This window comes from Aegilops tauschii, chromosome 5 (assembly GCF_002575655.3).
Source record: "Aegilops tauschii subsp. strangulata cultivar AL8/78 chromosome 5, Aet v6.0, whole genome shotgun sequence".
NCBI classification, from domain to species: domain Eukaryota; kingdom Viridiplantae; phylum Streptophyta; class Magnoliopsida; order Poales; family Poaceae; genus Aegilops; species Aegilops tauschii.
Window position 1 is genome coordinate 465,360,589 of NC_053039.3, and position 15,418 is coordinate 465,376,006.

At 49.2% G+C, this 15,418-nt stretch overlaps 2 protein-coding genes across 2 annotated transcripts; both read left to right on the forward strand.

Annotated features, from left to right (window-relative positions):
- The first annotated feature begins 498 nt into the window (after positions 1-498).
- LOC141023030 (uncharacterized) lies at positions 499-1,011 on the forward strand. Its single transcript, XM_073499333.1, has 2 exons — positions 499-651; positions 763-1,011. Exons 1-2 carry the CDS (start codon positions 499-501, stop codon positions 1,009-1,011), a joined length of 402 nt encoding a protein of 133 aa, XP_073355434.1.
- A 1,345-nt stretch (positions 1,012-2,356) lies between these two features.
- Positions 2,357-3,220, forward strand: LOC109741009 (uncharacterized). The gene has a single exon (XM_020300090.3). The coding sequence runs from the start codon at positions 2,357-2,359 to the stop codon at positions 2,936-2,938; it is 582 nt and encodes a 193-aa protein (XP_020155679.1). The 3' UTR covers positions 2,939-3,220.
- Positions 3,221-15,418: the final 12,198 nt, after the last annotated feature.

Genomic DNA, 15,418 nt, shown 5'->3' on the forward strand with positions numbered 1-15,418 from the left:
TATATACCAGAAGATGGGCACCGGAGGTGGGCCTGGGTGAGCACAACCCACCAGGGCGCGCCTGGGCTTCCTGGCGCGCCCAGGTGGGTTGTGCCCACCTGGTGGGCCCCCTCTGGTACTTATTGGCTCCAATATTCCTCAAATATTCTATAAAAAATCTTCGTAAAGTTTCAGCTTGTTTGGAGTTGTGCAGAATAGGCGGCCTGGCATAGCTTTTCCAGGTTCAGATTTCTAGCTGCCGGAATTCTCCCTCTTTGTGTGTACCTTGCATATTATGAGAGAAAAGGCATTAAAATTACTCCAAAAGCATTATTATGCATAAAAACATCATAAATAACAGTAGGAAAACATGATGCAAAATGGACGTATCAGAATCGCGTCGCCGCCGTTGTATTGCCGCCCAATTCCTCTGCCCACCCTGACGCTTTTTAGGAGCTACCGCGTCCGGCCCGCCACCGCCATTTTTTCTAGGGGTCGCTTCCTCTCTGGCCTGCCGCCATGGCTCCTTCGCGCAAGAGCTCTTCCGACTACAACGGGGGCCGACGGCGGCTGTCCGGCAGCTACGGCGTGGAGTTCCAGCACGCTAGCAGCTGGTATTGTCTCGACACCTTCATGTCGACCGACATGGCTGCCCGCGTGTATGACGTCGCAGTGTGGAGGCTTGGCCTTCCCTGCTCTAAGCTCAATTTCCTGGAGATTGAGACTTGGGCGGATGCGGAGCATGTCGGCCCGCGACTGACAATTGGGTCGAGCCCGATCTAGGCTCCTCGCATTGTTATTGACGGGCGCGACAATATCCGTGAGAGCGACGAGGACACCTTGGCGGCATTTGCTCGGGCACATCCAAAGTATGTGCAAGCCGAGAGGGAATTCTACTGGACGAAGGAGGCTGAGAAGCGCAAGAATGACGACGAGGCAGGGCCTTTGTCGTCACAGAGCAAGAAGAAGAAGAATGGAGGAGGCGGCAATGTGGTCGACGTCGAGAGTGATGACTTCGACGATATCGACTAGCACAATCTGTAGTTTAAAGTTGGTAGTTTAAGTTTTATGTCGCATTTGAACTATGTTTAATTTTGGTCAAACGCTGTTCGAAATATGAAATAGGGTCGAAGTAGTTCAAATGTTTAGTTCAAAAAGAAAATGGGCTGGTTGATCCGAGTGCCCTATTTTAGGGCTATTGTTGGAGACGACGCTTCCTCGTGCCCAAAGAAACCAGTTTTCATGCCTATTTTTTTTACAATAGCTAAATGTAAGTCACTTGAATATAGAATCTGGGCCAGTCAATTTTCACGTGAAGGAAGGATTAGCCGGAGTGAAGGAAGAAGCTCGCCGGAGGGAAGGAAGGAGCTCGCCGGCGACCCCACTATCTATCTTACTGTGGCGGGGGACGCCCATTATCTATCTTAGGGTGTGGGGGTGGTGCAATATCGCCGAAAAAAAACTGGGCATCGCCGGGGCTAGAGAGATGGCTGGGGGTGGCGACAGCACAATGGTGGGAGGAGGTTGAGGGGAGGGCGGGACGGCGAGGCTGCGCGGGAGCGCCTCCGGACGCGGGCGGTGGTGGCTGGCGGTTCGGCCGGTGTTACGTTTGGCGGTTGGGGGAAGAAGATGAGGAAGGTGGTCTGAAAGTTGAAGAAGCAATCTAAACCACATGTTTTCCATCCAACGGCTGAAACGAAATCGACTGACCTAAATTAAAATTGCAGTCAACTTACCACTAGCCATTCCCAAATATTTTACTCCATCAACTTTTGATGCCCTAAAATAGGTCAGCTGTTGGACATGCTCTAAAACCGGTCCCGGAAAATACATCGAAGGGAAAACGACACGAGAATCGGACGCAAAGCGCACGAGGACGCGCGAGACGAGACGACCCTGCATGCGACACGGAGGTTCGATCGTGCAACCGAAAGATTTGGCCGATCCGTTCCGTCGTGGTAGTACCGACGCATAGCATAGCAAGCAAACAGTGTCGCTGCCGGCCTCGCAACGGTAGAGATTCGCACACGAAGTTTGGCTGGCCGGCCGGCTCCTCCCACGAAACGTGCGCGCGCATGCATGCACGCACGCATGTCTGCTGCTCTGCTCCGCTCCGCTCCGTCGCGCCTTTCCGTTTCCGCCTTCCTGTCTGCCCCGCCCCAATAATGGCGAGAGAGGCCGGCCGGCTTCACCGCCGCGATGGCCGCCCGACCCGCAGCACCCATTTAAGCGCGGCCCTTGTCATCCACCCACGCTTTAAGCTTCCTCCCTCGCCGAGCGCACATACTACTTTCTTCGGCGGGCGTTCCACGTGGTGGCCGCCGCGGCAGCTCTAAGGCCACCCGCGCGCGAACGACTCGCCCAGGCAAGCCAAGCCATGGCCACCATCCACTCTAGCAAGCCCCGCCACCGCTCCGATGCATCCGCCCCCGCCACCTCCGTGGCCGTCGCCGCGGCGAGGGCGCAGGACGCGCCCAAGCCCCCGCTCAGGCGGTCCGCGGCCTTCCAGCCGCGCCGCTCGCACAGCCACCCGCAGCCGCATGCGCACGGCCACCAGCGCTGCGACAGCGAGGCGATCAGCCGCAGCGGCAGGCAGCCCCGCTGCGGCGAGGTGGCCGGCGGCACGGCGGCCGGGTGCGCCGCCGTGTGCTGCTGCTTTCCCTGCGTCATGGTGGAGGTCGTCGTGCTCGCCACGGTCCGCGCGCCGGCCGCGCTCTGCCGGCGCGCGGTCCGGGCGCGCCGGCGCCGCCGCTCGGCCTCGGCGGGGCAGACCGTGGACATGTACGAGCTGCTCGCCGACGACGGCACCGTGGCCGGGCCCGGCGACGCGGCGGTGGTCTGGCCCGCGGGTCAGCCGGCGGAGGAGTCGTCGGGGGAAATGGAGAAGGAGGTGTGGTCGAGTTTCTACGGCGCCGGCTTCTGGAGGAGCCCCTCGTCGCTCGGCGACGAGAACAGATGATCGGGACAGGCCGGCGGCTCCTGCATGCATGCGACGCCCTGGCTTCTTCTACGGCTTTCTTGATTCTTGCTCGGGTACGTAGGCTTCCTTCGTTTTCCTCGGGGGGAAACCGATGTAGAGGAGGAAATGGGAAGCTTGTGTGTCGTGTTTGATCCACACCGCATTCTTGTTCCACCTTATATCCACTCTTTTTTCTTCTTCCCTTTCTTGTTGGTGTACGTCCTCTAGAAGGGAAATGAACAGTTCCCTTCTTTGTTACCATTGTATGCAACTAAATGTATATACCGAGTGATGTGATTGGGGAAAAAAAATACACACTCCAAAAAGGACAAGAAGAATCGCTCAATGGCGACGGACACAAGCACATCGCATACAGAGATTTACGTTGGGAGGAGGTATTTAAGTTCTCTGGAGACCTTAACAACTTCTTCGCCCATAAAGCATTTGATGAGTTTTCGTGAGACTAGTATTACTCATATTCGCAGGCCATAAAATAAAGTTAGCAATTGTTTGGCTATCTTTGCATGGGTGAAAGGTAGAACTAGGACATGGTTAGGTTTTGATCCTCCTAAAGTTGTGGAGCTGGCTAGCTCTGATTGTAATCATGATGTGGTTTGAGTAATACAAAGTTTCAAATTCGAAAAAAGAGAAAAAAACTTATTCGCCGAGGCAGCCAAGGTATCCAAACAGGAGATGTCTTGCGTGACAAGCCAACTGACCCTACCATATCTCTAAGAGTCAATCTATACAAGGTTAGAGATCATAGAAAGATCAATTGAAGATAGATACAGATATGTCATGGTCAACACCCCCCCCCCCCCCCCCCCCCGCGGCAGTCCAAGCGTCGGCGATGCAAAGACTGGAATGGAACTCCTGGAATGCTGTGGTTGGCAACCCCTTAGTCATAATGTCGGCAAACTGTTTGGTAATCGGTACGTGAAGAACACGAAACTGACCCAGCTGAACCTTCTCGCGGACAAAGTTAACATCGAGTTCAATATGTTTGGTGCGCTTATGTTGCACCGAATTGGCCGCGAGATAGGTTGCCGAAACATTATCACAGAAAACCACCGTAGCCTTCAGAATGGAGACCCGAAGTTCACGAAGAAGGTGAGGCAGCCAAGAGGTCTCAGCGACTGCGTTAGCGACAGTGCGGTACTCGTCCTCAGCACTCGAGCGGGAGACAGTGGGGTGTCGCTTAGAGGACCACGAGACAAGCGAGTCGCCGAAGAAGACACCGTAGCCCGATGTGGATCAGCGAGTGTCAGGGTAGCTAGCCCAATCTGCATCTGTGTAGGCGAGAAGCTTGGTGGAGGCGGAGGCGCAGAGACGGAGACCATATGTCGGTGTGGCGCGAATGTACCGTAGAATGCGCTTGACCAGAGACCAGTGAACATCACGAGGCGAGTGCATGTGCAAGCAAACTTGCTGCATCGCAAACTGATTGTCTGGTCTGGTGAGCGTAAGGTACTGAAGCGCACCAACAATACTGCGGTAGAGAGTAGCGTCAGTGGCGTGCTGTCCAGCAGTGGCAGAGAGCTTTGGCTTGGCCTCAGCAGGGGTGGCAACCGGCTTGCAGTCGGTCATGCCCACACGGTCCAACAGGTCAAGAGCATACTGCCCTTGATGGAGGAAGAACGCAGAGGCATCGCATCGCACATTAATGCCGAGGAAGAAGTGCAACGCGCCTAGGTCCTTCAGCCAAAACTCGGAGCCAAGACGACCAATGATGTCACGAAGAAGGTCCTCTCTGGCTGCAGTGATGTCACTATCATGAACATATAGAAGGAGCATGGTGACATGATCGGCTCGATGGAGCACGAATAATGACGTGTTGGAGGTGGTGCTGCGAAAACCGAGAGCAGGGAGGAACGCCGTGATGCGTTGATACCATGCAGAGGGGCCTACTTTAGGCCATACAAAGACCATGATAACAAGCAGACGTCATCCGGTCACTGGGGGTCGACGAAACAAGCCGGCTGCTAACAAAGAACACGCTTTTGGAGATGACCGTACAGGAAAGCATTGTTGATGTCGAGCTGATGTACAGGCCATCGTCGAGAGGCGGCCAGCTGCAAGACCACACAAATCGTGGCGGGTTTGACAACGAGAAAGAAAGTCTCCGAAAAGTCAACACCGGCACATTCCGCAAAGCCGCGAATGACCCAACGAGCCTTGTACCTATCGAGAGAGCCATCCGGTAGGAGTTTATGCCGAAAAACCCACTTGCCAGAGATGACGTTGGCGCCGGGAGGACGAGGGACCGTTGGTGACAAGTGCATCATACTCAGCGCACATAGCAGCGAGCCAGTGCGGATTACTCAATGCAGAGCGCACCAAGCGCGGTACATGATAGATCATCGTGACACTGAAGTTGTGATAGCGCGGGTTCGACTGTCGGATCCCTTCCTTGGCGTGCATCACCATGGAATGATGACGCAGCAGAGGAGGCGGACAGGGACCACGATGGCGAGGAGCCACGACCACGGGCACGACCGGCGAGGATGGCGCCTCAGATGAGGCCGCGGGAGGCGGCGATGGAGGAACCGTGTAGCGAGCCGAACACCCGGCCGAAGCGGAGGCCGAGGAGGCATCCGAGGGGCCGACCGAAGCGGCCAAGTGAGGCGACGGGGGCACCGAGACTCCGGCGAAGGCCGGCTCCTCGTAAGCTGGCGAAGACGAGGCCGGCTCCTCCTGAGCCAACAGAGACGAAGCCAGGGTGAGGACCGGCATGATAGCCGGTGATGATGAAGACACTGTCGGCATAGTCCTAGCCGAGGACAAGGAGCCCGAGCAAGCGACCGGAGGTGCAGCATGCAGTCACGGCGGATAGAGCTCAAGAGCCCCACGAGGCTGACGAGAAGGTGCACCCGGAGACGGGGGTGCGATCGGAGATGCGTGCTGAAAGGGAAATGAACCTCATCAAAGTAAATGTGTCGCGATACGAACACACGATGGGACACTGGATCATAGAAGTGGAAACCTTTGGTGTTAGGTTGATATCCAAGAAAGACACAGGCAAGAGACCGAGGCGCAAGTTTATGTGGTGCGGTGGCTGTGATATTAGGGGTAACACAGGCAACCAAAAACATGAACATCGTCATAGGATGGAGGAGACCCAAATAGGAGGTGACGAGGTGTGTAGTGCCACCGCGGTTTGCATGGCCGAATGTTGAGAAGAAGAGTGGCGGTAGCAAGAGCATCTGGCCAAAATCGTGCACGCATGTGTGCGTGGAAAAGCAAAGCACGAACACTCTCATTAAGGGTGCGAAGAACACGTTCGGCAGGACCGTTTTGTTGTCATGTGCAAGGACAAGTGAGACGAAAAATGGTGCCATGGCAGGATAAAAGGTTGCGAATAGCAAGATATCAAATTCTTTTCCGTTGTCCATTTGGAGGTGAGCAATGGTGCGGCGAAAGTGGGTGGCAACATACGCATAAAATGAATGGAGAGTTGAAGCGACATCTGATTTACGAAGTAACAGAACAGTCCAAGTGAAGTGAGAAAAATCATCTAAAATCAGTAGGTAATATGATAAGCATGAATTGTAGGCACCGGAGAGGCCCAAACATCACAGTGAATAACATCAAATGGAAAGTGGCAATTGATGAATAGGATGCGAACAGCAAGCGAACATGTTTTCCTATGTGGCAGGCATGACAAGTATGAGCCTCCGATTTATAACATGAAAATTGAAAAGTGCGCAAAATTTTGTGTCGAATATCGGCGCCGGGGTGACCAAGACGAGCGAGGAAAAGAGAGATCTCGGCATGGAGAGCAAGTGGACCACCGCTCGTGGTGGGGCCGCATGGGTAGAGGTCACTGAGGGAATTACATCGGTGAACCTTTCGGGAGTTGACATCCTTAACAGAAAAACCAAGAGCGTCAAACTCAACAGTGACTGGATGTTCACGAGTAAGAGTACAAACAGAACATAATTTTTTGATTAAGGATGGAGAGCCAAGAACATTATTAAGAGGTAATAACGAAGAAGTAAGAGGAAGGGAAGATGCGCCATGGTGGGTGATGGGAAGGGTGGTACCACCACCGACGATGATGCGAGAGAAGAAAGGATAGGGAGAGGCACAAGAGAGGATACTGGGATTTGTAGCCATGTGGGAGCTAGACCCAGTGTCCATGTACAAGTCGTCATCACCATTGTAGTTGCTCGGAGAGGGCACGACATGGAGAGCGGCGAGAAGTGCGGGGTCCCACAGGGCACCGAGAGCACTGCTGTAAGTGCATCTGGTGCCACCCCTAGTTGGTTTTGGAGTATTGACGACAAACCTGGTTGAGGGACTAATGTGTTTGTGAGAATTGCAGGATAACACAGGTAGTAGTCCCTCATTGATTCGGTTTACCTACCGGGGATGACCTCTAAAAATGTGTGAAGACATTGAAGACAATGGTGGTATGTGAAGATATTCACAACGAAGATTATGACTCGAGAAGACATTCACGTGAAGACTATGGAGTGCGAAGACATAGTTGTTTCGTAGTTTCCTTTTCTTCTTTGTTGAGTCATAGGAACCACCGTACTGTTAAGTGGGGTCCAAGTGAACAAACTCAGAGTGACTGAAGTGATGCTCAACCAAATCCTAAGTCTTCGAGCGAAGACAATGAGAGCAAATCTTATCCAGAGTCGGATAAGTCAGCTTTACTTGTAGCCCAAGTCAAGCTGCCGCGTGTGTTTGAAATCTGACCATTGGAACACGTGTCAGTTCCTTAGTGACCTAGGGTCTTTTGGGACAAATCAGGTCGGGTTGCCTAGTGGCTATAAATAGCACACCCCCCTACACCATAAATTGGTGGCTGCTCAGAGTTAGTGCACGGCTTTTGTCGTTTGAGAGCAACCCACCTCCGAAGCATTTGAGAGAGAGATCCTTGCGAGGACAAAGCCCAAAACACCCAGAGCCCAAAGAGTGTTTGGCATCACTGAAGTCTTTCTGTCTGCGTGACCTGAAGACTTGTTACACTTGAGGACTGTGAATCCTCCAGCCGGTTAGGCGTCGCGTTCTGAGCATCCAAGAGTCATTGTGGATTGCCGGTGAACGAAGTCTGTGAAGGTTTGGAAGTCTACCTTGAAGACTTACCAGAGTGATTGGGCGGGGACTAGGTGTCCTTAGCTCAAGGGGAATAAGGTGAAGACGCGGTCTTCTGAGTTAAATCTCAGCCTTCCTAACCAGACGTACAGTTGTCACAACAACTGGAACTGGTCCAACAAATCACTGTCCTCTCCAAGCTACTGGTTCTATCTCTTCCTTCTCTTTACTTACAGTTTGTCTTCGTGAAGTCTTTTGCTTGCTTGTCTTATCTGTTTGACTTCACTGTGTGACGACTATTGTTGTTTGGCTTCATACTATCTTCCATCTTGATCCATACTACCTAGTTGCTAATAGTCTTCGTGCTCTAGCTTCATCACTTGCTTGACTATGGCTTGTCCAGTGTAGTCTACCTTCCGCTGCATGTTAATAGGTTCATTTCTATCGTTTGTCTTCGAAACTTCCATGTTTTGAAGACTTTCATAAAAATCGCCTATTCACCCCCTCTAGTCGATAACTAGCACTTTCAATTGGTATCAGAGCAAGGTACTCTTTGTTCTGTGTGATTCGGTTTAACCACCTGGAGTTTTAGCTATGTCGACTGCAGGGATAATCAAAGTCTCCGCTGCGTGCCCTGTCTTCGATGGCACTGATTACCCCTACTGGAAGAATAAGATGCGCATGCATCTTGAAGCCATTGATGTCGATCTATGGTATGTCGTCAAGAATGGCGTTCCCAAGACTGGTGAAGGTGTCACCCTGCTGATGTCAAGAAGTTCGTTCAACTGGATTCTACTGCGAAGAACATCATCTGTGGTCATCTAACCAAAGGACAGTATGGCCGTGTGAGTGCTCTGGAAACGTCGAAGCTAGTCTGGGACTGGCTCTCCAAGGTCAACGAAGGCGTCTCAACCCAGAGAGATCAAAGGATCAGTGTCCTTCACAACCTCTTCAACCGCTTCAAGAGAAACGACAATGAGAATGTCCAGCTCACGTTTGAGCACCTCACTGACATCACAAATGAGCTTCATGCTCTAGGCGCCACTGAGATCACCAAGCATGAAATCGTCAAGACACTCCTGAGATCACTTGACAGCTCGTTTGACACCCTAACCCTGATGATTCAAGAACGCCCTGACTTCAAGACACTCGATCCGTCTGACATACTTGAGAGGCTCAACACACATGAGTTTCAGCTATCTGAGAAAAGAGACATCTATGGTCCCAACTATGGTCGAACTCGCGCTTTGAAGGCAAAGGTTGTTTCCTCATCTGAACAAGAATCTGACTGCAGTTCTGGTGATCCTGAAGACATTGGAAAGGAGATTGCTATGCTTGTGAAGAAGTTCCAGAAGTTCACTAAGAAGAAAGGCTTCAGAAAGTCTTCACGATCCAGCTCAAGAAATGATGAAGTTTCTACTCATGACCACAAGAAGAGAACATGCCACAAGTGCAAGAAACCTGGTCACTACATCTCTGAGTGTCCGCAGTGGGACAACGAAAACAAGAAGAAGAAGAAGAGCAAGGAATATGATTCTGATGACAAGAAGAAGAAATCCTCAAAGTCTTCTTCCAAGTCTTCATCAAAGTCTTCATCACACAAGAAGAGCTCATCTGGCAAGGCTCGTGCTTTTGTTGGCAAGGAGATGGATTCAGAGGAGGAGTCTGCTTCTGAGGAGGCGGAGGTGGAGTCTGAGGAGGAGTCCGACTCTGGCGTTGCAAGTCTGGCTCTAGCTACAGCCTACGTTGCCAAGTCCATCTTCAACACTGAAGACAATGGCTCCGTCACCAACGCTGATGCTAATGACAAGGACGACTCCGCTCCCACCTACTGCTTCATGGCACGTGGTGCCAAGGTAAACTCACGCGATGCTTACTTTCAAACATCAAGTGAAGATGACTCTAATTGTGTATCCAAACCCAGCTACAAAACACTTGCTAAAATTGCAACTGAACAACAGAAAGCTATGGAACATATTCAAAAACTGTTAGACAAAAGCGATGACCTGTTGGACGCGGAAATGACCCGATCTCAGTCCTTAATTGAAGACATAAAAATCTTCATGTTAAGTATGAGGAACTTGGAAGTAGTCATGAAACTCTCTCAACAACTCATGAAAAGCTTTCCTATGATTATCTTCAAAGGAAGCAAGAGCTTGAGAAATTGAGAGCAGTTCATGAAGATCTTCAAAAAGAAAACGAGTCACTTCGCGCTCAACAGATCAGTCCCGCTCTGGAAGGATTTGAACCACCATGTCTAAAATGCCTTGAGCGTGATAACGCTACTTATGTTGTTGAATGTTCTACTACTGCTGCTATTGGAATATCTTCAACTGTTGATGTGGTAACTAACCCCTCACCCCTCTGCTGAGGATGCCACTGCTATTGCCGATGAAAATGCTAGGTTGAAGACATTGCTTGAGACAGGGATGTACAAAAGTCTCAAAGGGCATCAGACACTGTGTGATGTCCTCAAAAAGCAGATTCTGAACCGAAACCCTAGGAAAGAGGGTGTTGGGTTCGAGAGGAAAATGAATGTTGATGGTTCTTACTAGAAACCTAAGCAGTACCCCAAAACCACATGGGTTGCTGCAAAGGGACCTTCAGTGGACCCATCCACCTTATCTGGCTTCACTTGTGCTAACCCAATTGTCATTGATGAATCTTTCGATGCAAACTATAAACTGTTTAAGAATCAGAAAGGTGAAGTGTTTGCCAGGTATATTGGTACTAACTGCAGGAATGGACCACCTATGAAGAAGATCTGGGTGCCCAAAAGATGTCTTGAGAATCTTCCTGTGAATGTCATCATGACACCACAAGGGAAGAAGACAAACCCCAGACCAAAGGCTTCATATGGTCCAAAGGCTTCATATAGACAGAGGACTCACCCAAGTCACCCTAACGCCAATGTTTTGCAGGGAAATCATACTCAGATGTATGAATATGAGCGTGTTTCTTCAAACCGCTATGTTCATAAAACTAAGAACTTTTCTGCTTATTCATATGAGTATTATTCACCTCCTGCAAGGCTATTTTCTAGGGCTCCAAAGCCGAAGTTCTCAGATGCTGCACTTAGACTCATTGCTTCGAAGCCACCCCTGAAAATGTGGGTGGTTAATAGAACTTAACTCTCTTTTGCAGGGAAAGGTCTCCAGCCGGAAATCAAAGGCGTCCGATGCTATCGCCGGGGACCTAAAACATCTTGTGGGACGCAAGATAAAATGCCCAAATGGTCTTACTATGTATTTTGTTCCTGAATCGCTTGCCAATCATCCTATCAGTCCTAACCTTGATCTGAGCTTTGATAATCCTCTTGTCCGTCAAATGTTTATGCTTCACAATACTCTTGGTGAAGCCTATCCACCTAACTGTATTGTAGGGTATGACACCAAAGTCTTCAGAATGGATTATGGACAATGGATGCACTAATCATATGACTGGTGATCGAAGTCTTCTGATGGATTCAACACTACGTCCATCAGACAAGAGCCACATCACATTTGCTGATACTGGTAAAAGCAAGGTATTGGGTCTAGGTAGAGTTGCAATCTCAAAGGATCAACACATGGATAAAGTGATGCTTGTTGAATCCCTTGGTTTCAACTTAATGTCTGTCTCAATGCTTTGTGACTTGAACATGATTGTGATATTTGGAAAATATCGTTGCCTTGTTCTAATGGAATGTGACAAGTCTCTAGTCTTTGAAGGGTATCGGAAAGATGATTTGTACATGGTAGATTTCTCAGCAGGACCACAGCTAGCTGTATGTCTTCTGGCAAAAGCTTCAGAGTGCTGGCTCTGGCATCGGAGGCTAGGGCATGCTGGCATGAGGAACCTGTACACTCTCGCGAAGAAGAAACACGTCGTAGGCATCGAGGGTGTCAAGTTCAAGAAGGATCATCTGTGTGGTGCCTGCGAAGCTGGAAAGATGACTAGGGCCAAGCATCCCTCGAAGACAATCATGACGACATCTCAACCCTTCGAGCTGCTACACATGGACTTATTTGGCCCTACTCACTACTCTACTCTCACTACTACTTCTTGTCTCTATGGCTTCGTCATTGTTGATGATTATTCAAGATATACGTGGGTGCATATAATCCTCTACAAGAATGAAGTGCAGGATATCTTCAGACACTTTGCCAATCGTGCCATGACGAACTATGGCGTCAAGATCAAGCATATCAGAAGTGACAACGGCACAGAGTTCAAGAACACCGGCCTCGACCTTTACCTGGATACATTGGGCATCACTCATGAGTTCTCTGCTCCGTACACACCTCAGCAGAATGGCATCGTGGAGCGCAAGAACAGAACACTTATTGAGATGGCTCGGACGATTCTTGATGAATACAAGACTGCAAGAAAGTTCTGGCCCGAAGCCATTGATACTGCATGCCATGTCATCAACCGTGTTTATCTTCACAAGCTTCTGAAGAAGACATCCTATGAACTCCTTACTGGTAAGAAGCCAAATGTCGGTTACTTTAGAGTATTTGGTGCTAGGTGCTGGATCAAGGATCCACATCACACTTCAAAATTTGCACCGAAAGCACATGAAGGTTTTATGCTTGGTTACGGAAAGGATTCGCACTCCTACAGAGTCTTCAACCTCTTTCACTATAAAGTGGTTGAAACTGTAGATGTGCGGTTCGATGAGACTAACGGCTCGCAAAGAGAGCACCTGCCAAAGTTCCACCTAGTGAATCCATCAAGCTCATGGGAACTAGAGAGATCATACCTTCTGAGGCACAGGCTGAAGAGGAACTTATCATTTCTGCACCTAATCAACCTGAAGACAATGCTCAGCCTGAAGACAATCCTCCAAATGATGACAATGATCAGCAAGAGCAAAATCTTCGTCCAGTTCATCCTTGTGTTGCAAATGAAGTACAGATTGAGAAGATAATTGATAGCATCAATGCACCAGGTCCACTCACTCGTTCAAGAGCAACATAGCTAGCAAATTTCTGTGGGCACTTTGCATTTGTCTCAATATCAGAACCCAAGAAAGTTACTGAAGCCTTCATGGAACCTGAATGGATTCATGCTATGCAAGAAGAGCTTCAACAGTTCAAGTTGAGCAATGTGTGGGAATTAGTCAAGCGTCCTGACCCTCGCAAGCACAATATCATTGGCACCAAATGGATATATCGCAACAAGCAAGATGAGCATGGTCAAGTTGTCAGAAACAAGGCTCGTCTTGTTGCTCAGGGATACACTCAAGTTGAAGGGGTTGACTTCGATGAAACATTTTCTCCTGTGGCTAGGCTTGAAGCCATTCGCATACTACTAGCCTATGCAAACCAACATAACATCCTTTTGCATCAGATGGATGTGAAAAGTGCCTTTCTCAATGGCAAGATTGAAGAAGTGTATGTTGCACAACCACCTGGCTTTGAAGATCCAAAACATCCTGATATGGTATACAAGCTTAACAAGGCACTGTATGGCCTCAAACAAGCCCCTCACGCTTGGTATGACACACTCAAAGACTTTCTGAAGAGCAAAGGGTTCAAACCTGGTTCCCTGGATCCCACACTCTTCACGAAGACATATGATGGTGAACTGTTTGTGTGCCAAATATATGTGGATGACATTATCTTCGGCTGCACTAACCAGAAATACAGTGATGAGTTTGGACACATGATGCAAGAGCAATATCAGATGTCCATGATGGGTGAGCTGAAGTTCTTCCTTGGTCTTCAAATTTGTTAGCAAAGCAACGACATCTTTATATCTCAAGAGAAATACCTCAAAGACTGCCTGAAGAAGTTTGGAATGCAAGACTGCAAAGGTTACACGACGCCAATGCCAACCAAAAGTCATCTGGGTCCTGACGCCAATGGTAAAGAGTTCGATCAAAAGGTATACCACTCCATGATTGGTTCTTACTTTATTTATGTGCATCTAGGCCAGATATCATGCTTAGTGTTTGCATGTGTGCCCGATTCCAAGCAGCACCAAAGGAATCGCATCACTTAGCTGTGAAGCGAATTCTTCGATATTTTGCTTACACCCCAACACTAGGATTATGGTATCCAAAGGGCTCAGAGTTTAATCTAGTTGGATTCTCGGATGCTGATTATTCTGGTGACAAGGTGGATCGCAAGTCTACATCAGGCACATATCACTTTCAGGGATGATCACTTGTCTGTTGGTCTTCAAAGAAGGAGAACTGTGTATCGCTCTCCACTGTTGAATCTGAATACATTGCTGCTGGATCTTGCTGCGCTCAGCTTCTATGGATGAAGCAAACACTCAAGGACTATGGCATCCATCTGAAACAAGTACCACTCTACTGCGACAATAAAAGCGCCATCAAGATTGCCAACAACCCAGTTCAGCACTCGAAGACAAAGCACATTGAAATTCGTCATCACATTCTCAGAGATCATGTCATGAAGGAAGATATTTATATCATTCACGTCAACACTGAAGAGCAATTGGCAGATATCTTCACAAAGCCCTTGGATGAGAAAAGGTTTTGCAAGTTGCGGTGTGAGCTAAATATCTTGGAATCCTCAAATGTCCTGTGATCAGGCACACATCCTAACACTTATGCATGATGATGACTTAGATGTGCAACACACAAAGTAATGTATATCTTCAATCAATGAAGACATACACTCTAAGTGTGAATACATTAATGCGGAATTTGACTTCGGAGCGCCACGATAATTGTGCGCCGTGTCTGGGTCTAATACTTCCTATACGGTGGGTAACGCCACCACCAAACTTTTGTTTGAAGTGTTTCTCTTGGCATTATAATTGCAAAGTCTTCACATTTGATTTATCTTCAACATTGATTTGCCTTCATGTTGATCTTCACTTTGTTGATTTGGTCTTACTCAGATATATACACATATTTGTGTTCTGTCCTCTACAGCATTCACTTATAGCTATGTCTTCTTGTTTGAATCTTTTGAACTAAGTGAATGTGATCGGACCCTAACCTCTTCGATGCTTCTATCTCAAATTCTATCTATCCAAATCATATGCATTCTATTGAAACCATCGAATGTCTTCTCTGCGTCTTTTCAGCAGAAGATATAGAGACAAAACTTGTATCTGTTTTTAATGCTATATCCTTATTGCCGGAAACCCAGAGAAGCCGGAACGACCACCCGACAATCCAGGCATGCGTGGGAACATGGAACAACTTCCAATGTGTTGCATGTTCGCCATGTGTTCCTCAGATGTGAACCGCCAGGGGCACCTGCGTAATTGCCCTGTGTTGTCCCTCTCCCTATAAATACACATCACATCGCGGTCAAAATCTTTCTTCCACCTCTCCACCTCGACAAACCCTAGCGCCACCGCTAGCTCTCGACGACGCCGGTGACGAAGCGCTTAGCTGTCGCGACCTCACCGACGCCGGCCGCGGACCTCGTCTCCTCCGCCGCCGCCGTAGGTGTCTTCCGTCGCCAAGTT